Below are 27,227 nucleotides of genomic sequence, written 5' to 3' on the forward strand. Positions count from 1 at the left end.
AAAATTCCCCCTTTACCCCTCGCTTGAGGCGGTAGCCTTGTGGCCTGGACATCCCCTGGGGTGGTGAGAGTCTTAAAAGAGTTCATTGCAGGTGAAGGCCAAAAGAGTGGGGGACAGAGGTTACTAGCACATGTCCCCACCGGTGGTACCTGGGTCCTCAGCACCCGGTACTTTCAAAAGCTGTCCTTGTCCGATTGGAGAGAGTTTGTGGAGTCTACACTAGATCGTCTGGAGGTGTGGTGATAATGAATTTCAGTGTACTGGGCTAAGGCAGTGTCGATGGCGCCCTTCATCAGCAATTTCAAACAGGGGACACAACAACAAAAAACAACTGCTGCTATTATTACCACGCTTAGGAGTGGGGTCACTGCTTTTAGCAATATTTGAGACCACGAGCCAGAAAACAACCAACGGAGCCAAGATGGTTTGTCACTGACTGTGTTTGCTAAGATTGCATCTCCTATGGCTTTCAACATGTCCATAGCATTGGTCATGTTGGCGGGATTTATGTATCTGCAACGTAAGTGCAGCAAGTGTCCTGTATCAATACACGCACCCCACCTTGTGATGCTGTCAATAAATCTAGGGCCATATGATTTTGAAGGACACCATCACGCAACTGATTAATCTCTTCATTTTGATTCTGGTCAATGATTATTGATGCATTAATAAACAGCCCCAATCTGTAAGACAGTGTTTCAGTTCTCAACATTAATCTTCCGACACCAATTGATGGAATGACCGAGAACAAAATCTTTTGCCCTGTGTACCATAATTTGCAGTCGTCCGGGACATCCGTTCATCAGCGCATCTGGATGTTTGGTTGGGAATATTTCAACCCATTTTGAAAGCGAGTCTACAATTATCAAACAATATTTGTAGGGGTCGCTTCTGTTTAATTCAATGAAATCCATGAGGATCCATGAGGATCTTAAAGGGATATGTCCCTTGGGGATGTTTGCCCCTTGCAGGCCTGGTGTTCCCCTGCGAATTGTGTTTGCAACAAATCAAGCAGTTTCTACAAAAAAAATTTAAGAAGGTAATTAAGCTCTTTGTGGGGTGGAATGATTGTTTTATTATCACTACCATCCCCCCTGTTGAGACATGGCTCTGCCCATGGCTCGATTTGGCAACTGCTTGAAAAAGGCTCCGGGGAAGGCAGGGCTTGCCATCAACATTGTAGAGACCCTGGTCATCTTGTACAGCTCCGTCGTTTGTCCATTGTTTTTTTTCTGTTGGTGGTGCGTGGTGTTGCATGTTGACCAGGGCATGGAGCGTGATGAGATGTTGATCTCGTTGCCCTTCATTGTTGGGGTCATCATGGGCGACCAGGGTAGTGGAGGTAGAGAGTGCAGCAGTTTTAGCAGCAACGTCAGCCTTGGCGTTGCCTTGGGACACTGGGTCATCGTTGTTCGTGTGTGCCTTGCATTTACACACAGCGACGGCGCTTGGCCACATGATGGCTTTAAGTAGGGCTTTCAGCAGTTCTGCATGTCGAACGGGTTTGCCGCTAGAAGTTTGTATTCCTCGTCTTGCCCATTGAGCACCGAAGACGTGGAGAGTGGAATAGGCGTATTGACTATCTGTCCAGATGGTGACTGGTTTGCTTTTGTACAGCTTGCAAGCTTCCGTTAGGGTGACAATCTCTGCTGCTTGGTCTGACCAGTTCCCAGGCAGCTTGCCAGACGCAAGTGTCTTTTCTAGTGTAACGACTGCATATCCGGTGTTATTTTTCCCGTCAGGTGTCTTTGAGGATGAGCCATCAACAAATACAACATCTACTTCAGAAAGTGGAGCGTCGATCAGGGTGGGCGTGGCTTACAGCATTTCTCAGTTCTGTCTTCACATCGATGAGGATCTCCATCTACCGGTGTTGGTAGCAGTGTGGCTGGGTTGAGCGTGTTGCAGCGGACGACAGTCAGGTGGGGTTGGGATAACAGTGTGGCTGTTATACCTAGGTGCCTCGCTGGAGAAAGGAATGACATCTTTGTTTGTGTCAACAAGATGTCGACTGCATGGCTGACCTTCAAAGTGAGCGAGTGGAACAAGACTATTTCTGCCAACGCTTGGACTGCCATGGCGGCTGCACACACAGCTTGGACACATGGTGGCAGTGCTGATGCCACTGGGTCTAGTCTTTTGGAATAAAAGCCGATGGGCTTCCATTTGATGCGTCCTGGGAATGGGATGTTGGTGGCCAGTATATTCATCTCTTCCCAGTACATGTCTTGTGTTCTAAAAAGGGATATGTGGTATTTTGAACGCAGGAATACTTCCTCCACTTGTCGTGATGCATTAACCACTGCAAAAGCTTCCGTTTCTCAGTCGTGATCACATGTCTAAGTGTGATTCTCTGCGGTCCTTGACGGAAGAACTTCTTAACCCAGTCAGGTGACGCTGGTCCATGTATGTCAAACTTCAAGGTGATGTGGAGAGGCCATTGTTTCTGGGGGATGCCACGGTCCTTTGTGAACATCATTTCAGCTGAATTGAACAGTTCATGGGTCACTGATTGTGGACCGGACGCAATCAAGTCCAGGGAGTAGAAAATGCTTGGTTCTCCCTGTCCCTGGATGACACAAATGTCCATGTAGTGTTCTAATTTGGCTGGTCTCAGCCCATCATCTGTGACTTTCAAGGTGAGTCTCAGGAATGTTAGCAGGTCTCTCCCTAGGAGGTTGACAGGGCAGGCACCACTCATAATGACAGGTGCTTTGATGTGTGACCCGTCTTCATCTTCTATATGTATCGGATGGGACCATGGTTGCTTTTGAGGTCTTCCACTTGCTCCTCTTATGATGATGAATTTCTTGCTTGGTGTCATGCTTCTAACTGGCTGGGCCAGCACTGTTTTGTTGGCCCCTGAATCACACAAAAACTCACTGTTATTTTCTCTGGGCCCAATCTTAAATATCTATAAGGCTTTCTAGAATCATGTTGGCTTGGGAAGTCTAGGGCTGACATGTCAAGAACTTCACAGGCAGTCTTCATCTTCGTCATCTTCATCTTGGTCATCCTTTTCTGAAGATGAATCTTCCTTGACTTCGCTTGTATGGACTTCCTCCTGGCGTCATTGTCTGTATTTTGGATTTTGTGGCGGGTCCCTTGGCTGGCCTCGTCCCTGTTGAAGTGGTCTCCTAGAATCGGGGCAATCTCGTGCAAAGTGGCCAAACCTTTCACAATTGTAGCAGATGTCATCAGATGTTGGTCTTCTTGCTGGATAAGTGGAGTTTCTTCCTCTCTGGCTTCTGCCTCGTCCTCTTCCGCTCCATTGACCTCTCTCCTGGAAGTAGGTGTCGGCTGTAGTTGCGTTCAAGGTGGCTGAAACCATTGCTTCAGTGACGGCATGAATGCTCGCTGCAGCTTTGGTCGCTTTCTTCCTTTGTTGAATTTCTTCAGAATGGACACCAATTCATGAGCTTTGTGGTCCTTAGGGCTCGTTGGGTGACAGTGCTTTTGGATGAACCCACTGATCTGAGGTTGGAAGCCGTCCATCAGGCACTGTTTCAATTGACTTTGGTATGGGCCATTATCATTCTGGTCTTCTTGAAGTCCACTGTTTGCCTTTAACACTGCTTCCAATCTGGCTCTGAAATCATGGACTGACTCATCTGTCTTTTGCCTGCGTTGCCTAATTTTACTGTAGTCGGGTGGTTTCTGAAAAGCTCTAACTACTCTGTCTAGAACGCCATTGGCTTGTTGGTCCAAGACCGGATCATTGTCGGCAGGGGTGCTCCATTTCGGAGTTTTGGGTTAAAGTCCCCTTTTACTCGTCCCCACTTGTGTTTTAAAGAGAGCTTGAATGCAGTTTCAACTTCAACGCTATTTAGATGATATGAACTTCCGAGGTCCCAGAAGTTTGTGCACCATTCAATAGGAGTGGCTTCTGGATCTCCAAGGCCTTTGCACACATCAGCACACTCAGTTGGAGTCCATGGTCTGGGCACCAATATTGTTGGTCTGTTGTCATTGTCTATGCCATATCTCGGATTTGCCACAACATACATTGGAAATGTTTCAGCTGGTGGTGTATTCTCTCCTTTGTTCACTAGAGGGAGCTGTGCCTCCATAGTTGGTTGTTGTTGCCAATGTTGAAGGGTGGGGTAAATACTGGCAGCAGTAGGTGGACCTCTGGAGCGGGTGTGGTTTTGTGGAGAGAGAGGCGTGAAATTTATTGTTGTGTCGGCAATCGGCTCCCCTCCTCTTACTTGGGTGTGGAGGTGGGGCTTTGTCCGCTGGCACCTCACCTCCTTTGGTCTTCACTTGCTGTTGAGCTGTCAGTGGAACACTTCCTGCTAGTTGTCTTTGAGCCATTACAGTAGTTTCTTCATCTGGCTTGATGCCAAGGGCAGCAACCGAAGCTTCGCCAGCTCTTTGTCTTTCCGTCTTCTTTTTTTCTTTTTCCTTCATATCTTCAAATCTCCTCACACTCTGTTCCTCCCACATACTCAACACTCTCAACTGATCTTCAAATCGCTCTTAATTTTTGCTTTTTGCCTTTTTTTCTTTCAACCTACGTATATTTCCTTATTCTTTTAAAGTCGGATTAAACCTCTTCACCCATTCTTCTAAATCACAACAACTTCCCGGTTTACATTTTTGCATGAATTTGACATCCGGATGTTCTTTTATCATTTTACTCTCATTTTGTCCCATTTTGGCGATTTTACTTATTTTATTTTTCACTCACTTTTTATATCTCAACAATTATTACCTGGTTCGTTACTCGACTAACTTTAATATATTCTATTGATAATGATTAGTTTGTTTTTAAAATTTGTTTTTAATTATTTTTAAAAACAATAATTATTGTTTTTAAAATTTTATTTCGCGGCTCTGACTCCAGTATACATACAAATACCCTTTATAGACTGATCCCGGATCAGTAAGTATTGGTTAATCCTTCGCTTTGTAGGTCCCTGACCTACGGAGTCCCTGACTCCGATTAAACACAATATTTGCCACTAGATCCCTGATCTAGTGAGTCCCTGACTCATTGCGTGACCCCGGGCCACCTATTTAGCAACAGCAAAATACACAATATAACTTGCAGATAAAATGCGATTCAGGCCTTGACAATTGTTTTTAACACACACACACACACACACACACACACACACCCACACACGCACACACACACATATGAGATAAGGAGGCGCTGTGGTGTCTGAAAAAGTAGCAGTTAGAGTACATGAAGCAAAGCTGTTGCACTATTAAATCAGACAGTTTATCTTACAGTCTCTTAACGCCACACTGTTGTTAGCAAGCGAACCGGTACGGAGTGTATGCAGGGAATCAGTGGTGGGACTGTGATGTCAGACTCTCAAATTAATAGCCCTCATGAGCACACGTACACATTACTGGGCTATACAGGCTATTTTCTGGAGCTTTTAAACGCCAATACACCCACATCCTCCATTAAAACTTGTCATTATATGTGATGCTATCATAATAATAATAATAATTTAAAATAAATATCCAAATTTTATGGAGTCCAAATTTCAAATTTCAGTTTGATATAAGAAGATTAACATATAAAAAAATGAAACAAGAAATAAAGAAAAGGCTTGCACTCACCAAAATAAACAACTTGTCATTATATGTGATGCTATCATAACTTAAAAAAAAATCATAATAATTTAAAATAAATTTCCAAATTTTATGGAGTCCAAATTTCAAATTTCAGTTTGATATAAGACGATTAACATATAAAAAAATGAAACAAGAAATAAAGAAAAGGCTTGCACTCACCAAAATAAACAATGGTCACAATCAATCAGTCTTTTCAATACCTCCCAATTTTTCTTGACGTCTCGTTTGCTCTTTCTCTTGGCACTGAGATGTACAGTGTATCAACTTGGGTGTTCCCAAAAGTTTTTCAAAAGCACCGCAGCGCATTGAGGAGCTCTCTTTACCTTCGAACTGAGATTTACAATACTATATTCGCTCAGGTGTCCCAAGATGTTTTTAAAAGCACCGCAGGGCATGAGTCCAGCTGTGCTTTGGTGTCTCGTTTCTGCCTTTGTTAAACAATTGAAGTTTGCAAATCCAGTGTACCCCATACACCAATCCAAACACCAAATCGATCTTTTGAAAACAAAAGGCACTCCATGCAGAACTATTTGCCAGGGTTAGCTCACGAACCTGATAGCCCAGTCAGAAATATGGCCGAGTCGGGACAGATTAGCTAATACCTGCGCTACGCCTCTAGCCAACAATAACACCACCTTGCTTGCTTGTTGAGCATTGCACTGCCTTCCTGCAGTGAGTATCCACTCATGTTACGTTCAACGTGAGGCTTCTAGATGCCGATCTTATGACTCGATTTGCTATTACAGCTGTCTATTAAATTATACGGGCCCCTCACATGTCCATCTGCGCTTGAAACTTGCCTGAACTTAAAACTACATCACTAGAAGGAGCATAACCAAATGGATATAATATGACAGGAAAAGAACAGAATATGGAGAATAATTTTATAAAGAAACAAAAACATATATATATATATATATATATATATATATATATATATATATATATATATATATATATATATATATATATATATATACAGTATATATATATATATATATATATATATATATATATATATATATATATATATATATATATATATATATATATACATATATTTACTAAAACTTAATTTAAAATGAAATTGACTTTCATTATGGTTATTATAATTATTATATGTTATTATAGTTATGATAATGATGTCAGGTTATGTTAGGTCAAGCAGAGAAGGCCTTGCTGGCCCTGATGGTCCACCACTGCAGGGAATGTGTGCAAGCACTGTCAATGCGTATGATTGGCTGCATTGTGTAAGTGAAACTTATCTTATCATTGGCTGGACACTTGTCACTCGCTGAGTCACAATGCAAAATGGTACAGAAAACAATACTATTGGTCTAATAAATCAGATTAGATAAGGTATAATTTTAGACATATTTAATACATCTATATTACATTTTGTTTTATGCGCAGCACAGATTTGTCATGTGCTGAGAATATGCAAGCAGTACGCAATTGCGCGGAGCTTAAGAGAGAACATTGGTTTAAACACTGATTTAAACAATGTACTTTGTGTGCATTTAAGTAAGATATATAATTCTTAGACAGTAGTCATTCTTGGAAATGATGTGTTGATAAATAGGTTGGGGACCCCTTAGCTAGATAATTAAATGTGGCTAACATGGAATCTCCACGAATAGCAATCACGTGAAGTCAAATGTAAAAGAAATGAGCAGCCACTTAATTGCTCATGAAAAAAAAAATCATCCAGTAACGTTGCAAAGTTGTAGGAGGAAAAGATAACATAGATAATGTACACTTTATGTTGCATCTATTTGTCTGCTCGCTAGCATACAGCTGTGCGATGTCACTCAGAAAGCCGGAAGGAAACTGGAGAAGTATGAAGGAGCCATTTTATTTTGTACTATTCGGACTAGAGTTTTCAAAACTACTTGGAATGTTAAAGCAGAAGGGACTTGTTTTTGGTCTTATGATTTGTCCAGATGGCGAGCTTGCTTGTGCAAATTCATAAGGCACTATATATATATATATATATATATATATATATATATATATATACAGTGGGTCCCCGGTTTACGAACTCCCTCTTTTACGAACTTTTTGACTTACGAGTGTGGACCGCAGCGTTTTTTGACCCCCTCTTACGCACAAACCTTTCATCTTACGAACAATCCGACATGCCGGTCAATGTGTTCGTACAATTATTTTCGCTTTGCTGCATCAACGAAATCAAATGGTCACGCTTGTCACGGTAACGCTGAACCCTATTGCTCTTACAATGTCACAGTCACTGTCTCAGTCACGGTGTCAGTCACGGAGATGCCGATATGCTATTGGTCGATTAAGGTCACAGTCCCGGTCTCACTCACGAAGATGCGGATATGCTATTGGCCGGCGTCACGTCAATCACAGAAATGCCGATATGCTATTGGCCGAATGCCTTTATCTAGGTTGATGGCACAGCTGGTCGGGATGGAAGGAAGGAGAGAAAATGAGTCAAAAACGGAAGGAAGGAATGTTGTGAAGACTTATCAAACTTTATCTGTCAGACATGGCTTCTAAAATTGCAAGTGGCGGTAAAGGAAGAAGTAAGAGGATGATGACAATCGAAACCAAGGAGGAGATAATAAAAAAATACGAAGGAGGCGCACGCATAGTTAACCTTGCTCGTGAGTATGGCCGTAACCGCTCGGCAATCTTCTAAGGGCAAGACTTTCCTTGCCGGGGGATGGACCTCGGTCGACAACAAAATGGAGAGGCTTCTTCTATTATGGATTAAAGAGAAGGAAATCGCCGGTGATATGTTCTAGTTTGAGAAAAGTTCTTGTTTAACAAAATAAATCAATAAATTCTGCAGGTTGGTCTCTGCTCCCCTCCGCCTCCACCCAGCTCAATTCACGTCGCCCCAAAGGTAAATGTCATTTTTCCTTTGTATATTTATGTTATTTAATTAGTAGATTATGTTACTAACTTTTAATATGTGTATAAAGTCGTGAGGTTTTTACCTAAGGTTTTTGCACGCATTCACTAATTAACATAAGTTTGGCTTGCCCGTCATACGAGCAATTCGAGTTACGAGCGTAGCCGCTGAACGGATTAAGTTCGTAACACGGGGGCCCACTGTGTGTGTATATATATATATATATATATATATATATATATATATATATATATATATATATATATATATATATACAGGCTTTTTTCAGAGCACTTAAACATCAGTTAATCCGCATCAGCAATTAAAATGTATCATTATATGTGCCAAAAACTAAAATAAGTCATAATAATTTCAAATTATTTGTCCACAAAGTTTTATGAAGTCCACCAAGACCAGGCAAGCTTTAACAAGATTGTACACTAAATTACAAATGGCAGTTGAATTTAAGTGTCACGTCTGTGCATAGTCATTTGAGTTGGGAGGAGGAAGGAGCGGGACTCTAAAAACACACAAAAACTGAGATATATTTCGCTCAAAAAGGAAGTTTTAACAAGGAAATGAGGCAAGACCCAACAGGAGCAAAACTGGATGGAGAAAGTATCACCAGACAACGTGGACTGTATCAAACTAATGAGAACGCAGACAATAAAGGCAGAGTGGAACAGAAACATGAACAAAACCCCACACCAACCAAACATGACAATTGACTATGAATGACATAAAATCACTAAAACATATTAACTTACCCTAAACGGCTGTCCCCAAGTTATTTCAATACAAAATCCATTCTTCTTTTTTCCCTCAGAAAGACTTTGATGACTTGCCTGTTTGTCTTCGTGTTTCATTTCCAATAATAAATCCTTTTGTATTGACATAGAACCCAATGCAGAAAGTCGCATCGGTCCAATTTCCGTTTTGCTCTTCTTCAGCCATTGTGGGTTAAAAAAAAAAAAAAAAGCGGAGTCTGGCTTCGATATACACGAACGGTAACGTTAGCTGGTTGAGCTGGGTTTTTTTTTCCTTTTTTTAAAAATAACTTTATTTAACCACTTCGGACCAATACAGCACCAGCTCCCTGCAGGGAGCGTCCAGTGTCGTCATGTTCTACGTGAGGCCTCTAGATGGCGATCTTATGACTAGATTGGCTATTGCAGCTGTCTAACGAAAATATGGGCCCATTCACAATACGTAATTGCACACTGAACAGAAGCCTTCTACTTGTTCAAGTGAATGCCCAAGCGCATCCCAGCAAAGCAGACATGAAGTCTGCCTGGAAATCTGCCTGACGACACACGTTAGCTGAATTCTAATTGGCTAAAAATCCTACACTAAAACGGCAGCACTTGTAGGAGTGTGACCATATGGATATAACACAGAACTAGCAGAATATGGAGAGTAATTTTACATATAAAATACATATGTTTAATAAAAATAAAATTTAAAAATAAATACATTTTGTGTGACCTAACAGAGTGTTTGTTATGTTATGTTGTTACGGTGTGTTAGGTTTGACTATTGCAGGTTGATAGAGATAGACTACGTTCCTATGGAGACAGGTTACATGGTGTCAATGCGTCCAACTAAAGCCCACGCCTCTGGCACAAAAGGAGTGGCTCCCAGCAAGTCCCCGGAGCACCATAGCCGTCCAACAAACTCCCCCTCCACCCCTCGCTCCTGGTCAGTGGAGAAGCTCTTCTGTTTGGTCTGCGCTCTGCAGCGTGGCAACGACTGTGCTGTGTGAATGATTCATTTTCATGTTTCGTGCAGACGATGTTTTCCCACGCCCTCGTCTATTTTTCACCTTCATTTGCAACCCAAACAGAACAAGTTCATTAGCTGCAGTGGACCCTCGGAAACATGAACGCGCTGTGGTCATTTCCCGCAAAATTTCAGACAGAACCAAAAAAAAAAGGAAATCACCCATTTAACATAGTCTTGTGGTATGTATAGTGGTCTTTCTCAAGTTACTTGGGCGTGCGATTCCGAGGGGGGGGTGGGGGCTGCAGTGTTTATACCATTTTCTTCAGGTTAAAATATTGATGAAATGGTATTAATGTTCCAGATGAATTAACATTGATTATATAGGTTGCGCTCATGTTTTTTTCAGCATCAAACTGTTCTGTTGGTAAAAAATGTTTCAAGTTTAATCAGGATTGACTTTTTTTTAATTTCCAAAACCTGGATTTAGTTTTTAGTGTTTTTTTTCCGATTCCAACTAACTTGTAACCTCTATAAAACCTGTAAACAATTATTCAAAGAATATTCACATTGTGATAAAAATGATACACTGTTGCAAAAAATATTTGAGAAGCACTGCTGTACACTCATTTTTAAGATGAGGAAGGTTCCACCCCAGGAGTTTCTTTTAAATTTATAATAGCTGTCACGGAAAAAATATCAAACAGCTTTGTGTTTGTAAACCGAGTGTCCAATGTAATCCACTAGGTCATAGGTGTCGAACTCAGGTCCTCGAGTGCCGGTATCCCGCATGTTTTCAAACTTTTTCTGTAAAACACACCTGATTCAAAGGTTTAGGAACATTTTCAAACTCCTGCAGCGATAGCTAACAGGCCAATCATTTGAATCAGGTGTGTTGAGGAGAGAAAACTGGAAAACATGCAGGATACCGGCACTCCCGTACTGGAGTTCGAAAATATGGAAGGATGCCGGCCCTCGAGGATTAGAGTTTGACACCTACTGTATGCACTGGGTGGTCATGTCCTGCTTTTTTGTTCTCAGCTCATTTCAACATCTTGACACAAATGCATTTTGCTTAGCTATGTGTTTTTATGTATTTTGCACCCTCTGGTATTTGTTGTTTTATTTTGATTTTGGGCAGCAGCTCAGAGAGTTGTGCTTCACCAGGTTTATCACCAGGAGGTAACGTATTTGCCCTCTCCTTTTTCAATCAGCCGCTCACCGGCAGGTCCTGCTAACAGGGACCCTTTTGGCAACGCCTCTGTTAGTAGCGGCAGCAACTCTGGATCATGTAAAAACAGCGATTGCAGCCCGACCAAAAGGTATGATGAAATTCGTTCATTTTGACTGCACGTTCTCATCCAGCACCAGGAACTAACTGACAGGAAATTATCAAAACAACAAGAACATTGACATTAGCTAGGACTAATATTTTACATAATCACATAAAAACACAAATGTAACATACAACTTTGGGCTGTCACTTATTTCACTGTGAACGCGTCGTTAGCACTTAAGCAATGACATCACACAGGAAGCACTTTGCATGACCCCAAACTAAACTAAAAAAAACTTACATGCTCAAAATAATCAATTGCTGCTTCAATTAATGTGATTCATTTAAAGAATTTAGGATCATTTTTTATTTTTCTTTACATTATATATTACATTACATTATATATTTTAATTACTCTGCACTAATATAATTCTAATATGCATTTGTTACTGTTTTTGATTCATTTTTATACTTTAATAATATGCATTTGATGGGTTTAGGAACATTTTGGGGTGCTTGGAACAGATTAGGCTATTTACATGTAAAAAGCCAATCTAATTATGAAAAAAATCACTTACAAAATTACTTCTGGAACAAATTAATTTCGTAAGTAACAATACCACTGTAAACAAAGCCTCATGATGCACTTTTGATCATTTTTTTGTATTTCTTGATGGCACGCTTGGTTTGAAGATTTAATGTAAAATACATGCATTCCCATTGCCGCAGCCTTTAGTTTAAAACCATAAAACAAAAAAAGATCATAAGTCCTTCATGAGGTTTCATTTTTCCATCACTACCAAACATACAGTGCATGCGTTGGAGCAGACAACAGTTTGGAAACCTCTCTAAAGAATTTCCAAGGTCCACAGGAACAATTCGAGCACAGACTTTAAACTCGAAAACTAAGCCAAAGCGTGCAATCAAAAATGGATCATTTTGAAAATACATGCAGCTTTCCTTCTCATTCCTGCCCCTTCTCCTGGTTTAGAGTAGGGACTAGATGGTGAGAGACGAATTGAATGCTGTCATGCCGATCAACCGATTCAGGTTTTGAGATGGCCCACCTCCTCTACGGTGCTTTTGGTAGGATGAGCCTATTAGTCCAGACTGTGAGGAGGATCTTACCCAATGGCATCTCTGCACTGGACACTTACTGCTTAATATGGCACGTGTTATTTTTAGCACTCTGCATCTAGTTCAACCTGTTGAGCCTGGAAGTGGGCTCCTCCCTCCTGCACTCCCTTCTGAAAGTTTCTCATTTTCATCAGTTTTTTTTTTTGTTTTTCCTTCTTCATCTTCGGAGCTTTGATCTGGAGATGCAGTTGTGCATTTAGGATTTCTTTTTCAACTTTTAAGACTGTACTGATTCAGGGCTATTCAAATAAACGTAACTTGACATGACTTTCCATTGCTGTTTGTTTTCATGTATTTTGTGTCCCGCAGGCGTCCTCAGAAGTACGTATCTTGCACAGACAACCATGGTATTCGGCCCCCGCCACCAGAACAGTACCTCACACCTCTGCAGCAGAAAGAGGTGTGTATTCGCCACCTGCGGGCCAAGCTAAAAGAAACCATCAACACGCTACAAGACAGGTTAGCATATAGAATTCCCACAGATTCTTCATTTCTAAATTTAATCTCAACTCATTCTCCTTTTTCTTTCTGTGGTGTCACACTCCCATTTTCCCCTCTTAGGGAGACAGAGATAGATGAGTTGCGAGAAAAGCTTTACAGAATGCAGGAGGACTGGGTGGAGGAGGAGTGCCACCGCGTGGAGGCTCAGCTGGCCCTGAAGGAGGCTCGACTGGAGATCCAACAACTCAAACAGGCAGTGGACACAGTCCGCGACAGGTTGAACGATGCCGGAGGATTCAGTGGGGATGTCGGGGTACAGAAGTACTTTCACGATATCAACACTCAAAACCACAAGCTGGAAAACCTGTTGCTCAACATTGAGTTAGCTGAGGTGGGATTAGCCAAAGAGGGGGAAGCCATAGCAGACCGCCGGATCCGCGTTGGGGGTTCGGCACCAGCGTCAGTGTCTGGGGAAAGTCAGGGAGGGATGTCCAAACCAGCAATAGGAGGAAGGGGATCTTGCTCTTGTGATGGTTCTCCAGCTCGTTCTCTGACCCGAAGCTCCACCTATACCAAACTGAGCAATCAAGCGGTGAACCGAAATGGCAGCGATGCAGATTTCCCTTGTCTTTCGATGGGAGGCACTCAGGACAGTGGCTTTGTCTGCTGCAGTGACAGCGGTGGTGTCCCGAGTCAGGCTGACCTTCTCCTTGAGGCCGCCCTCCTCTCGGAGGAAACTGCGTCATTGCTCAAATCGTATGCGCAAACCTTTACCCACACTTTACCCCCCGCTTACTCCCAAACCTTACCCCATTCTTTTCCTCACAACCTGTCACGCTCAGTGCCCCACAACATGTCGCACTCCGCCACCTACGAGAAGCTGTGCTCGGGTGAACGCCTTTCACTATTTCATTGTGGCTTGGGCAGTGGCGGGTATATGAGCCAACCCTGCTTGTCGCACCATCACCTGTACTTACATTCCTTGCGCGAAATGGGCATCCAGACTGAAAGCTGTCCCATCTCGGTGACGTCGGGTTGTCCGTCAGACTTGGACACGATTGCAGAACAACGTACGTTCAGATCTCAAGCCTGTAGCCCAAATTCGACTTGGATGTCCGACGGAGAAGAAGACATAGACTCCATCGCCACTACCACTTCCATAACCAGATCGACTGTCATGAGTGTAGCCACAGAGCCAATTCCATTCTCTAAACTACCGCGGGTCAATTCCATTCCTCGCTCAGCCACTGTGGCCTGTTCCATGGAGAGTCCTTCGAGCGAAGGGAGGGAGCTTATGAAAGAAGATATCAAGGAAGAACCTGCCGCAACGGACAATCAGGGCGACGTATCTATAGTCCAGCCGACAGAAGTACAGCTTGAGACAGACTTGGCAAAGGGGATGACAAATCAAGATGAACCAAAAGAACTAGAACTTTGCGGTTCAGCTGAGAAAAAGGAAGGCCCAAGGATTGTAGAGGGTAGACCATTCAAGAAGACACTGGAAACAGCCACCTTAGCAGATAGTCTACTTCAGATGGAAAGACCAAGACTGAACCCAAATTGTCCTGAATCCATACAATGTGTAGCGCAACCTCACACCTCCCAGCCAAAAGGATTCCTCTCTCACGAAGACAGACCTGGCGTTGACGACGAGCCAGAAGACCAAGAGCGAAACGACAAAGGTGATAGCGCAGCAGCAGAGGAGGCAGACTCCACCTCTGGCTCGGGGCCGGTTCAAAAAAGCTACTGGAGTCGTTACTTCCTAGTGGATCTTCTAGCGGTGGCGATCCCCGTGGTACCGACGGTGGCGTGGCTGTGCCGGGGTCCGGTTCGAGAGGGGCGGCCCATGTACCACATTGGGTCACTGCTGAGGGGCTGCTGCACTGTGGCTCTGCACTCATTGCGCAGGGGAGGAGGGTTAAGGCATTACCCCGCGGGTGGGGGGGATCTCGGTGGATCTCAGATGTGAACGTACGATATTCCCTCCATTAGGAGCTTTCACCACCACTATAACTGGAAAAAGTCTGATGATACACCATGAGCATTCTGCCCCAAAGATGAACTTCAAAAATAAGGGATTGTGCGCAGAAAAGACGAAGCGACCAGATTGTCCCAACCACTGATCCGAATGTGATGACTGAATAATAATCAACACTTGGATGTTCAATCGATTGTTTCTTTTTTAAATGCAGGGAAAACTTTCAAGGTTTGTTGCTTGGGCATGACTGCAACTAGCACTTTGTTGATTATCTATACAGAATACTCTTGAATACAGGAGTCCTGCATACATGCTCCTGGAGGGCCAGTGTTCTGGTTGTTTTGAATGTCCCCCTTCTACAAGACACCTGATTCAAACGATCAAGATCATTATGCAGCTTCTGCAGACCTTGCTTATTCGCTGATCGTTTGAATCAGGTGTCTTGTAGAAGGGGGACATTGAAAACAACCAGGACACGGGCCCTCCAGGAGCACGCATGCAGGACTGAAATTATCCATGTTGATTATCAAGACTCATTTGGGTCTTTCCACATTGAATGATGCAGGGCTGCAATTCATTCTAAATGAGGTCATGTAACAAAACGCCATATGAAACCTTTGCGCAGGGTGGTGAAGGCACATTTCCTCCATGCTGCGCTATTCAGTCAGGATCCAGAAGAATCTCGAAGTGTCTTGTGTTTCCATGGTGTTGTTTTGAAAACATTTCTCTGCAGTCTTTCCAACATTCTTGGTGTCTAGCTCAAGGACACCTGGGCAACATACATCCAGTAGGTCGGTAAGAGTTTGGTCCACTGCTGATTTTGAAACTATAATATGTCACTGAAGTGTGTCTAGCACCACCCTTCAGGGTAATTTACTGCTGGGGTCCGTACGTCAGAAGAGTACTTGGAATGATGTGGTACTACCTGGATGTGTTTTTCTTGGGGGGCGGTACGGTATGAAAAACAAAACCAAACCTTCTGTGAACGGAATTATTATCCACTTCCTGGTGGAAATAGGCCTTTGGATATTTATACACATTTCCCAACAACCCAGGTCAGAGCATCATTTGAACAGTTCTCGAAATTTAGGGTCAAAATACAGTGGGCCCCCATGTTACGACACTAATCTGTTTTGTGGTTGGGGTCATAAAGCGAATTCCTCGTATGGCGGGCAATCCAAACCTATGTTGAATAGCTAATGCGTTTAGAACCCCAGGAAAAAACATAAAAATTGTATATACATATTAAAAATTGGTATCAAAATAGTATAGTAAGTGCAGCGTATATATAATATACATTTATACAGTCAGAAAACATTATAAATAAAAAATATAGAAAGGATTTATTTACCTTTGAGTGACGCTTGTTTTGCCCATATTCCCTAGTAAGGGTTATCTTCAGCATCGTTTCCATATAAATCATCTTCTTACTTCTCTCTTTAACATCACTAGCAATCTTGGGACCCATGGCCAACCCATCCAAGTTTGAATTAAGCAGTAAAATGCACTATAAATACGGTTTTATAACCACTCACAATCGAACACAGCTTTACCGTTCCGCCATTTTAAACAAGTGAGGCCGACCAATAGCAGACCACCATCTCCGTGAAGAGACGCCGACCAATACCAGACCAGCATTGTAGTCATGCGTTGCATGGAAGCAGTTAGATGGCTATAGTTAATAAGTGCAACTACCTAAAAACGCCAGCAGATGAAGGCAAAACAACACAAATACAGCCAAGCCCCAAGCGTCATGGCAGTTGTTTAGATCGCATAACTTGGAAAATGCCATAAAGAGGGGATGAAAAAACTCAGTATTCCCCGTTGCAACATGAAATCAGCATAATAAATCAGGGACGTTGTAATACGGGGGTCCACTGTAATAGTACTGTGTTTTGGCTTCTGCTCAGTGGATACTTATAAACAGGTGTCTGTCCAAGTTGACTTTTCAGTGAGAGTCAGGGCACACCCTGAACTGGTCGCCAGCCAAGCAAAGTGCACAAATGCTACATTCACACAGCGGGGCTTGGTGCTCAATTCCGATTTTTTTTTTTTTTTTTTTGGATGTAACCTGTGAATTTAACGCAAATGTTTACAGCAATTTCACCATGGATGACCTAATGGAGGACCTGGCCTTGTTGAAATGCCTGTCATACCGGAGTTAGAATATTTGCAGTCTGCTATATATAAAGACGCATTGTGGGATATTGAGAGTTGCCGTTCACTGGAGTTACGTTTTTATTCACGATTTTTATCCACCACGGGGATTGCCACCGCCAGAAGATGTCTGTGTGTGTTTTATCATGCATTTCCCATGATTTTTTGCATTTATCAATTCGATGGCAAGTTGTGAACATGGTGCAATAGAATTGTTTGTGTTCAGACCCCAAAACCACGGCAGGCGGAGGAAAACATTTACAAGCCTTCCAATGACGTCATTGAGTGGGTTCTCCTGACGACCATAATGCAAAGTTCTTGCAATTCATTGTGGGACTTGTAGTTAACAAAAGGCTTCCATCCAAGAACTAAAGGTTGCAGGAGCGCTTTTATTTTGCTGCAGGGAAGCATTTTATTTCATACAACACATAACATTATATCTGCATTGAATAGCTGCTGGGGGTTTTTTCTCACAAAATAAAAAATCTTTGTAAGTATACAAATGTATGCATATTGAGGTGCTGAAAATAAAAATACATTTGCATTTAATGATGTTATGAGCCTTTCAAAGTCAGCCCAAGTTGGGTGATAATCAGGCCATTTTAGTGAAAAATCCCTGGACACCCAGGGATTAAGCAGGAAATTGAAGAGAAGGGTGAGGTTTTTGGACTTCGTCAACCATTGTTTCTTTTTTTTCCAACTTAACTCTGCAATTTTGAGCGTAGAATTGGGACGTTTGTCATTTGTTGGTGCCATGCCAGTACGATGAACGCCACCTGATAGTTCAGTCTGAATTCAGTTGACAGAAGATGGAATACGGATCGGATTCGGGACCACATACCTAGTGGCCTCAATCACATCTGAAAAAAAAACCCGAATATGTGTCATTCACACTACCATTGAAAGATCAGATGCAGGTCGCATAGAAGCAAAAGAAAAAAATCGGAATTGGGTCACTTCAGATTGCTGTGAACGTAGCCAAATGTATCCATTCCAAAGCAAACTTCCACTCTTCTACAAGCTAATAACAAGATAATAGCTAGCTAGTAAAGCCATGGCTGGCTTAAGTTTCTCCTTCATATCAAACGCCCTGCAACTCCTCCTGTCTTGTTGAACTGTCACTCTAGACTGTAAAAAAGGCAACAAATTCTTTCTGCTATGCATCTTACGTACTAGAACTAGAATAAAAGTAAACAGTGCACATACCTCCGGTGGAGCCTCAGAGGTACAACACATTCATTCTATTTGTTCACATTTGAAGGTGTCAGACAATGTCTGCAAAAAAGAATAAATACATGAATAAATAAATAAAGATAGATAGATAGATAGATAGATAGATAGATAGATAGATAGATAGATAGATAGATAGATAGATAGATAGATAGATAGATAGATCAGTAACACGTGAATAGTTCTACTTAGCATAATAATTACATGTGTGCTTAAACTTAACATGGTTTGTGTCAGGTTCATCTGTTAGACAATTGTAAGAAACCGAAGCCTTTCTTTTATTTCATTCTGAAGTCTAATTACATAAAAGCTCCCGCCCTAGAAAGAAAAAAAAACATGGCCAGAACCAAGTGTACTTCCCCTTGTGTGCATGTGTGATTAGTACATTTGTTACCTGTGTCAAGACATTCTGCAAGATAGTTTGTAGATCAGGGTTTCTCCAGCTTTTTGGTGGAAGGGACCCTTTTTACAAAGCAAATGGCATGGACCCACATTGCAAATATTTGTGGAAACAAAACAAACACAAAGTCATGACAAGAGTCCTGACATTTAATCCCAGATACTTAAGTATCAAATCGATACTTAAGTATATTGAGGACATTAATTTCCAGATATCTTTGTTTTAAATCCTTACTTATAAATCTGGGATTGAATGTATGACCCTTTAAAAAAAACGTGAACATACGTGGCATTGAACCATTGAACTGGTTGAATTGATTTCTTTATTCCTTTATTTATATCATGAAATATATATATATATATATATATATATATATATATATATATATATATATATATATATATATATATATATATATATATATATATATATATATATATATATATATATATATATATATATATACAGTGGGCTCCTGTGTTACGAACTTGATCCGTTTAGCGGCTACGCTCGTAGCTCGAATTGCTCGGTATGACTGGCAATCCAAACCCATGTTAATTAGTGAATGCGTGCAACACGTGCTAAAAACCTTAGGTAAAAACCTCACGACTTTATACACATATTAAAAATTAGTAACATAATCTACTAATTAAATAACATAAATATACAAAGGAAAAATGACATTTACCTTTGGGGCGACGTGACTTGAGCTGGGTGGAGGCGGAGGGGAGCAGAGACCAACCTGCAGAATTTATTGATTTATTTTGTTAAACAAGAACTTTTCTCAAACTAGAACATATCACCGGCGATTTCCTTCTCTTTAATCCATAATAGAAGAAGCCTCTCCATTTTGTTGTCGATCGAGGTCCGTCCCCCGGCAAGGAAAGTCTTGCCCTTAGAAGATTGTTGAGCGGTTACGGCCATACTCCTGAGCAAGGTTAACTATGCGTGCGCCTCCTTCGTATTTTTTTATTATCTCCGGCTTGGTTTCTATTGTCATCATCCTCTTACTTCTTCTTTTACCGCCACTTGCAATTTTAGAAGCCATGTCTAACAGATAAAGTTTGCAAAGTCTTCACAACATTCTTTCCTTCCATTTTTCACTCATTTTCTCTCCTTCCTTCCATCCCGACCAGCTGCGCCATCAAGCTAGATAAAGGCGTTCGGCCAATAGCATATCGACATTTCTGTGATTGACATGACGCCGGCCAATAGCATATCCGCATCTCCATGAGTGGGGCCAGGACTGTGACCTTAATCGACCAATAGCATATTGGCATCTCCGTGACTGACACCGTGACTGAGACAGTGACTGTGACATTGTAAGAGCAATAGCGTTCAGTGTCACCGTGACAAACGTAAACATTCGATTTCGTTGATGCAGCAAAGCGAAAATACTTGTATAAACACATCGACTGGCATGTCAGTTGATCGTAAGACGAAAGGTTTGTGCGTAAGAGGGGGACAAAAAACGCTGTGGTCCACACTCGTAAGTCAAAAAGTTCGTAAAAGAGGGAGTTCGTAAACCGGGGGCACACTTTATATATATATATTTATATATATATATGAGAAACGCTATTTCGATTCCTTTGTATGTTAAGCACATGTGAAGAAATTGACAATAAACTTGACTTTGACTTTGACTTTGATATATATATATATATATATATAATATATATATATAATTTTGTTAACTTGGAAATTTTGTAATTAGAGACGCGTTTTTCATGTAACTGTCCTAATCTGTTCCAAGACCCCCAAAATTCTGACATGTTTCATCAAGCATAAAAATGATTCAAAACGTAACAAATACATGTTACAATTAGATCATTGCACAATAAATGCAAGAAAGGGGTAAAATTTTTTTTTTTTCATTTTTATGAGACGAAGAAAGGAGTAAAGAATAAAAATGATGGTCATTTACCTTTTTACTGCTGTCTTCGTCATTTTTTGCCCTCATGTTCTCTCTCAGAAGAGGTGTTTGCATGGCATTTAGTGAAGAACTGATCCAAGGTTTGCTTTTGTCGATTTTTAACCATCCTTTGAAAATGTCCAAGGCAAACATCATCATAGTGAGCAATCGCCTGACTGGTGAACACTTTTTCCGGGTGATTCTTTTCAACAAATTGTGAAACTTCATGGAATTTTCCTAGAATGTCTTTTATTCGGGTTGATGGAATCATGACTGCCTCCTCCTCCTTGTCCTCTTTGAACTCCTCTCGCACTGCCGTTTGCTGCATCGCCTCCAACTCCTTCAGCTCAGTCGTTGAAAGCTCCTCGTTGTGCTCCTAAATCAACACTTTGATGTCTTCTTCATTCACCTCAAGACCCATAACCTTCCGCAGTGAAATAATTTCCTCAACGTCAGGCTCAACTTCACCCTCCATCTCAAAACCTTCCATATCCTGTGGGGCAACAGCATCGGGCCACAGTCTTCTCCAAACTGCATTAAGGTTATGCCTGGTCACTTCCTGCCAAGCCATTTCGATCATCTTGAGGCAAACAACAATATTGAAGTGTTGCTTCCAAAACTCATGAAGGGTAAGCTGAGTGTTTTCAATGATGTCGAAACATCTCTTGAACATGTGTTTTGTGTAGAGTTTCATGTAGTTTGTAATAAGTTCTTGGTCCATGGGCTGGATGATAGAGGTGGTATTAGGTGGGAGGTACAACACCTTAATAAATGAGAACTCCTCCAGGATATCATCTTTAAGGCCGTGCCGGTGGGCAGGGGCATCATCTAGAACGAGGAGGCACTTGAATGGGAGATGGTTCTCTAGATACCTCTTAACAGCAGGGCCAAAAACCAAATTGACCCACTCAACAAGAAATTGACGGGGTGACCCAGGCCTTGGCATTGGCCCTCCATAGCACCTGTAGTCTTTCTTTTAATATTTTGTGAGCTTTGAATGCTCGAGGACTTTCAGAGTGGTAGACCAGCAGTGGTTTTATTTTGCAATCCCCAATGGCATTGGCACAAATGGCAGGAGTAAGGCGGTCCTTCATGGGCTTGTGGCCTGACATTTAGCTCTCTTCTGCTGTGATGAAAGTACGGCAAGGCATCCTTTTTCAAAACAAGCCCGTCTCATCACAAATAAAAACTTGCTGTGCAATGTAACCTTCATCAATAACCAATTGTTTGAATTTTAGCACAAATTTGTCTGCCGCTATTTGGTCGGCGCTTCTTGCCTCAGCATGCCGAACGACAGAATGAATTCCAGTCCTCTTTTTGAATTTCTCAAACCACCCACGCGATGCCTTAAACTCGCGTTGTTCTTGTGGAGAGGTTCCCTCGCCTGCATCAGGCTATTTAGCTAACTTATCATTCTACATGCCAAAACTGAGAATAAGTAATAATAATTTCAAAATATTTGTCCATTAAGCTTTATGACGTCCTCGAAGAGCAGGCTCCAAAATGACATGTAATTGACTCTTTATTGTTATGAGTTTGGCTGTAATTATGAACAATTTTAATTATATTCATTTACCTCCTGCAGATCATGGCGTCCATAAAAAAAAGAGCGGAAATGACCGCGGAAGAGTGACCGTGAAATGCATCCGATTGAGCGTAGCGGGAGACACTCGTAGTCGGAGAGTCTTTGACAAACAAGGAATTCATTCTTGCTTAATACCCTGGCAATTGATTTTCTCAGAGGAAATTGCTCGTGGCTCACACAAAAATCACTAGACATCAGCCATGTTCAATGGGACAATTGCAATTAGCAACACAACTATATGATTTGCAGGCAAACATTTTCAGAAAGCAAGAAATGAAGCCAACACAACAATTTAAAAGAGACTCATTTTATTCCCAAGAAGGTTAAAACCGAACATTAAAAATAAAGTACAATGTGCCATTCTGAAGTGAAGTGGTATACTGTATTGGTGTTTTTTTTATAAACAGTACATCTTTTGGACCATGTTTTTGCATTTTCCAGTTCATATTGTGGTGAATTTCTTTAAAGTGTGTAGTGGTTCTGGCCTTTTGCTTCTTTTTCATCTTTATTGAGAATCTCAATGATCGATCCCATGCTAGTTTTTAACACAGCTCCTACAAACACTCCAAACCACCTCTGTGATCCGATTTCCCCCTTCTTATATACTTACTTTATAATGTTGAAAATATTATTTCCTTAATCTCTGAATTCATCTATGTTAAATTGTTTCATTATTTGACTTTACTAATCATCCTCATGTATGTTAGCACCAGGAAGTTGCACATCTGTTCCTCACTCACAGCTCCAATGTCTGTTGCTTTCAGCTTCAAGTACTATGCATATTGTAAAGTTGATTTTGTGTCCATGCGTTGTTACGCTAAGTTTTTGTTCACCACTCTTCAGTGAAATTAGTCCATTAGTTTGTTCAGCTTCCCACGAACGTCCTGTTTTCTTCACAGTAGTCCTGCAAGGCACACTTGAGAAAACAATCAGCACATGTAACAGATGTTCCTTTTGCCACCGTAATGTCCTCCGTTCTGTCAGGAAGTGATTCCTGCAATTTTATCAGACACTTTATTTTCCCTTCTAATTAATATCTCCAATCAATCTTTAAAGTTGTTTGAACAAGTTTTGTCATTGAACATTCCCAAATTTATTGTGTAATTGTAGGTCTTGAGCCACTATCTGGTCTTTGTGTTTTTGTTCTAAGGGCAATAACCTCTAGTGTGATCTTTCACCCTTCTGAAATGCTCCTTTTTACGACCTCCAAAATCACTTACTTATTGCCCTTTAACATTCTCTTGCAATCTCTTTTTTAGGGTTCCCATCTTAAATAAAATAGTGTAATTCAAACTCAATGATCATTGGTAAGATTTCAAGTTTTCTATATTTCCCAGTGTTAAACCTATCCTAGGGCCACGTTTGAAACACCATTCATCAATTACCACGTTATTAAAATTTAAAGTCTCTCCCAGAACATTTTAAGTTATTTCTATAATCTGCTCGCTTTCTGATAACTCCAAATTCTGTTAGATGTTATTTATTTAGCATTTTCTTTGCAACTATTTGTCAATTGTCAGTTAATCAGAACCTAAATTTTACTGAATTTTGCTTACTTGCTTTTGCTACTGCTTTGTTAGGTCAACCACTAAATTGTTTAGAATTTGTCAGCAATTACCAAATAAAATATTCTGCTTTCATGCAGCTATCACAAGCTAACGCTCAATGTTAGTGTTAAATTGTTTCCCTTTTTCGCTTATATTTTATTCCAAATTTTGTTTTATTTTCCATATTTATTTGTTTTAAAAACACACGCACAACAGACACATATTAAGTATCGTCAATGTATACCTAATATTAGAATGTTTCACCTTTTCAAACTTTAGTTTAGCTATTGATTTGCTTCAATAATCAATCCTACCCGCACTCTCTACTCTTTTTCCCTCATTCAATAATTCCACTTGCAAACATATATATGTATATATATATATATATATATATATATATATATATATATATATATATATATATATATATATATAAGGAAATTCATATTTTTCAAATTCAATATATCAATAAAATAGTGTGTACATGGAACTGTATTATTCTAATAAAGATTGAGACGATGTAATGTCAGTATAAAGCAGATATGGTCCTGGCCCAGGGGAAGTGGGGACAAGTCGGCACCTCCAAAAGGAACAGATGGCATCCCCCGACCAACTTTACACCAGGAACAAAAGGCTAGGTGTGGCCTTCAAGAGAAGATATCAGTCAGGGTTTCATGGTGCTCAGACTTCCTCCCGCTTCAAGGAATGGCCGGCAGAACAAAGACTTCTGAAGACACCATCCCCACTTAAACAGACCCTCACGCACGCACACACCGACAGACACGCACGCACGTGCACACACACGCACACACCGACAGGCACGCACGCACGTGCACGCACACACACACACACCGACAGGCACGCACGCACGTGCACGCACACACACACACCGACAGGCACGCACGCACACACACACACACACACTTGCAATCCACAGTGGGACTAGATGACCCGGAAGGGTATAAGAACTGAATGTTGAATGTGAAACGTTGCCATTTTTCTGCTCCGACCCGCGGCAGGACTGGCCCGAGGCCTCGTGTACTTTCCCACTCTGTCTGGATTAAATCAATTGTTTCACTATGTTGTGGTATGGGCGATCTTTCAACAAAAACGAACACGCTAGGAACTAGTTTAAGGCAAGAAGCTTTTTCTAGATTCCTTCAGTATACACACACACACACACACACAGTGGGCCCCCGGGTTACGAACTTAATCAACTCGAACTGCTCGTATGAGCAATCCAAACCTATGTTAATTCGTGAATGCGTGCAACGCGTGCAAAAACGACATTATACACATATTAAAAATGAGTAACTTAATCCACTGTGCAGTTTAATTAAACAACATATACAAAGGAAAAATGATATTTACCTTTGGAGCAGGCGGAGGGGAGCAGAGACCAACTCGCAAAGTTAACACAGTAACGCTGATATGCTATTGCTCTTACAATGTCACAGTCACTGTTTCAGTCACGGTGTCAGTCACGGAGATGCTAAAACATATCATCCTCTTACTTCTTCCTTTACCGCTACTAGCAATTTTAGAAGCTATGTCTAACAGATAAAGTTTGCAAAGTCTTCACAACATTCCTTCCTTCCGTTTTTCACTCATTTTCTCTCCTTCCTTCCATCCCGACCAGCTGTGCCATCAAGGTAGATAAAGGTGTTCGGCCAATAGCATATCGGCATTTCTGTGATTGACGTGACGCCGGCCAATAGCATCACCGTGAGTGAGACCGGGTGACCTTAACCGACCAATAGCATATTGGCATCTCCATGACTGACTCCGTGACTGACACCGTGACTGAGACAGTGACTGTGACGTTGTAAGAGCAATAGCGTTCACGTTACTGTCACAAGCGTCAACTGTTGATTTTGTTGACGCAACTAAGCGAAAATATATTTGCATACACAATGGCAGGCATGTCCGATTGGATTATTCGCGTAAGACGGTAAACCAGGGGCCGACTGTATATATACACATACATACATACATACATACACACGCACACAGTCACACACACACGTACATAATGACGGCAGCTGCGAGGAAACGCTTGCAGTCAGTTTTTATGAAAATGAGCCCAGAATGCGTCAGTTTTTATGAAAATGAGCCCAGAAGTGTGACGCCGCAGTTAGTCTTCTGTGTGCTCCCTTTCTTGATGAGTCCCCGTGGAGTTTCAGCCCAGTTAAGCCCCACCCACACTTGTCCCCCTGTTATATATAGCAATGTGGCTCTATCTCCTGGGGAAACTTTGGCCAGATGTTCTTTGACTTCTATCTTTGTCTGCCCAGTCCTTTTTTTTGTAACAGGAGCAATGCACATATGATAAATATTGGAAATTGTCAAAAAGAACATGGCTGGAACCCAGTGTACTTGTCCTTGTATAAAGATTACCTGTGTAGCAGAGCATTCTGTGTGTTAAGGCATTCTCAAATTTGTGCCATTTTATCGACGTTTGTATTGTTCCATTATGGCGTTATATTTGTGCCACAATTACAAGCGCGCGGGCAAAAAAAAAAAAAACTGAGCATTGAAAATAAAACTGAGCGAGCGAAAACAGATTTTGAGCGCAGAAAAAAGTTATCGAAAAGAACTTTCTCGCTCAAAATTCCTTTTTGCTCGCTCGCAATAGCATTCTCGCGCTCAACATCTCGCTCTAGCTCGCGATACTCCTCCCTCCCTCGCTGAACATCGCGTTTGCTCAACATCGAGCTCTCGCTCGCTCGAGTCGTCCTCTGCTTTCGCTCAGTTCTGTTCACACATTACGTTTGTGCCACAAAACCAGCTAATCAGAGCTTATAAAAGCACTTTGATTGACAGCTTGGTATCCAATGAGATTGCTTGTTGTGTTCACCCGGAACGAGCAAACGAGAGTGCGTCACATCGACTTGGGCGGGAGGAGGTGGGCTTATATTATTAAAGTACAAAAACTAACAAGGTATTTCTGTCAAATGATACAATACAGTAATAATAATAATATTAAAAGTAATTCTCCAGCCCAAATCCGTGTTGACGCGCACTCATTTGCCCTTTCCGGGTGAACACAGGGCAAACGAGAGTGCGTCAACGGACAGCGTACAAGCAATCTCATTGGATAGCAAGAACTCAGAATAAGACAAGGATTTTTCCTGGGTTTTTTTTCTTTCTTACTTACATTAATAAGTTTGGTCAGCAGTAAGTGCTCGCTCAACAAATAGTTTTCTCCTTAGAGAAAAAGTCAACATTTGTAACAAAATGTCCTCCAATTCTGGAATGACCCATACAGCTCTCCTCTCATTGAGGGTCTCTCCGCTTGGCTCTTGGCGGGATCTCGTTTCGCCAGTCATGAGCTATGAGTGCAGAAACGTAGATTGACTGGTAAATTCGCCT

General features: G+C 41.4%; 1 protein-coding gene across 9 annotated transcripts in view; it reads left to right on the plus strand.

Annotated features, from left to right (window-relative positions):
- Window positions 1-15,479, plus strand: part of snphb (syntaphilin b) — a 41,404-nt gene extending 25,925 nt beyond the window's left edge. For 5 of the 9 annotated variants that reach the window (XM_088438276.1, XM_088438286.1, XM_088438307.1 and 2 more), the window contains 4 exons: window positions 10,001-10,171; window positions 11,407-11,514; window positions 12,915-13,064; window positions 13,167-15,479. In XM_088438276.1, coding sequence (XP_088294402.1) covers window positions 10,001-10,171; window positions 11,407-11,514; window positions 12,915-13,064; window positions 13,167-15,015 — 2,278 coding nt within the window. In that variant the 3' untranslated portion in view covers window positions 15,016-15,479. Of the gene's footprint in view, window positions 1-10,000; window positions 10,172-10,261; window positions 10,435-11,406; window positions 11,515-12,914; window positions 13,065-13,166 lie in introns of those variants that run through there. The other 4 variants (XM_088438297.1, XM_088438328.1, XM_088438346.1 and 1 more) reach the window with 3 other exon arrangements.
- The last annotated feature ends 11,748 nt before the right edge of the window (window positions 15,480-27,227 follow it).

The sequence above is a fragment of the Hippichthys cyanospilos genome, chromosome 2 (genome assembly GCF_059441005.1).
Source record: "Hippichthys cyanospilos isolate Australia breed blue-spotted pipefish chromosome 2, RoL_Hcya_1.0, whole genome shotgun sequence".
Lineage (NCBI taxonomy): Eukaryota > Metazoa > Chordata > Actinopteri > Syngnathiformes > Syngnathidae > Hippichthys > Hippichthys cyanospilos.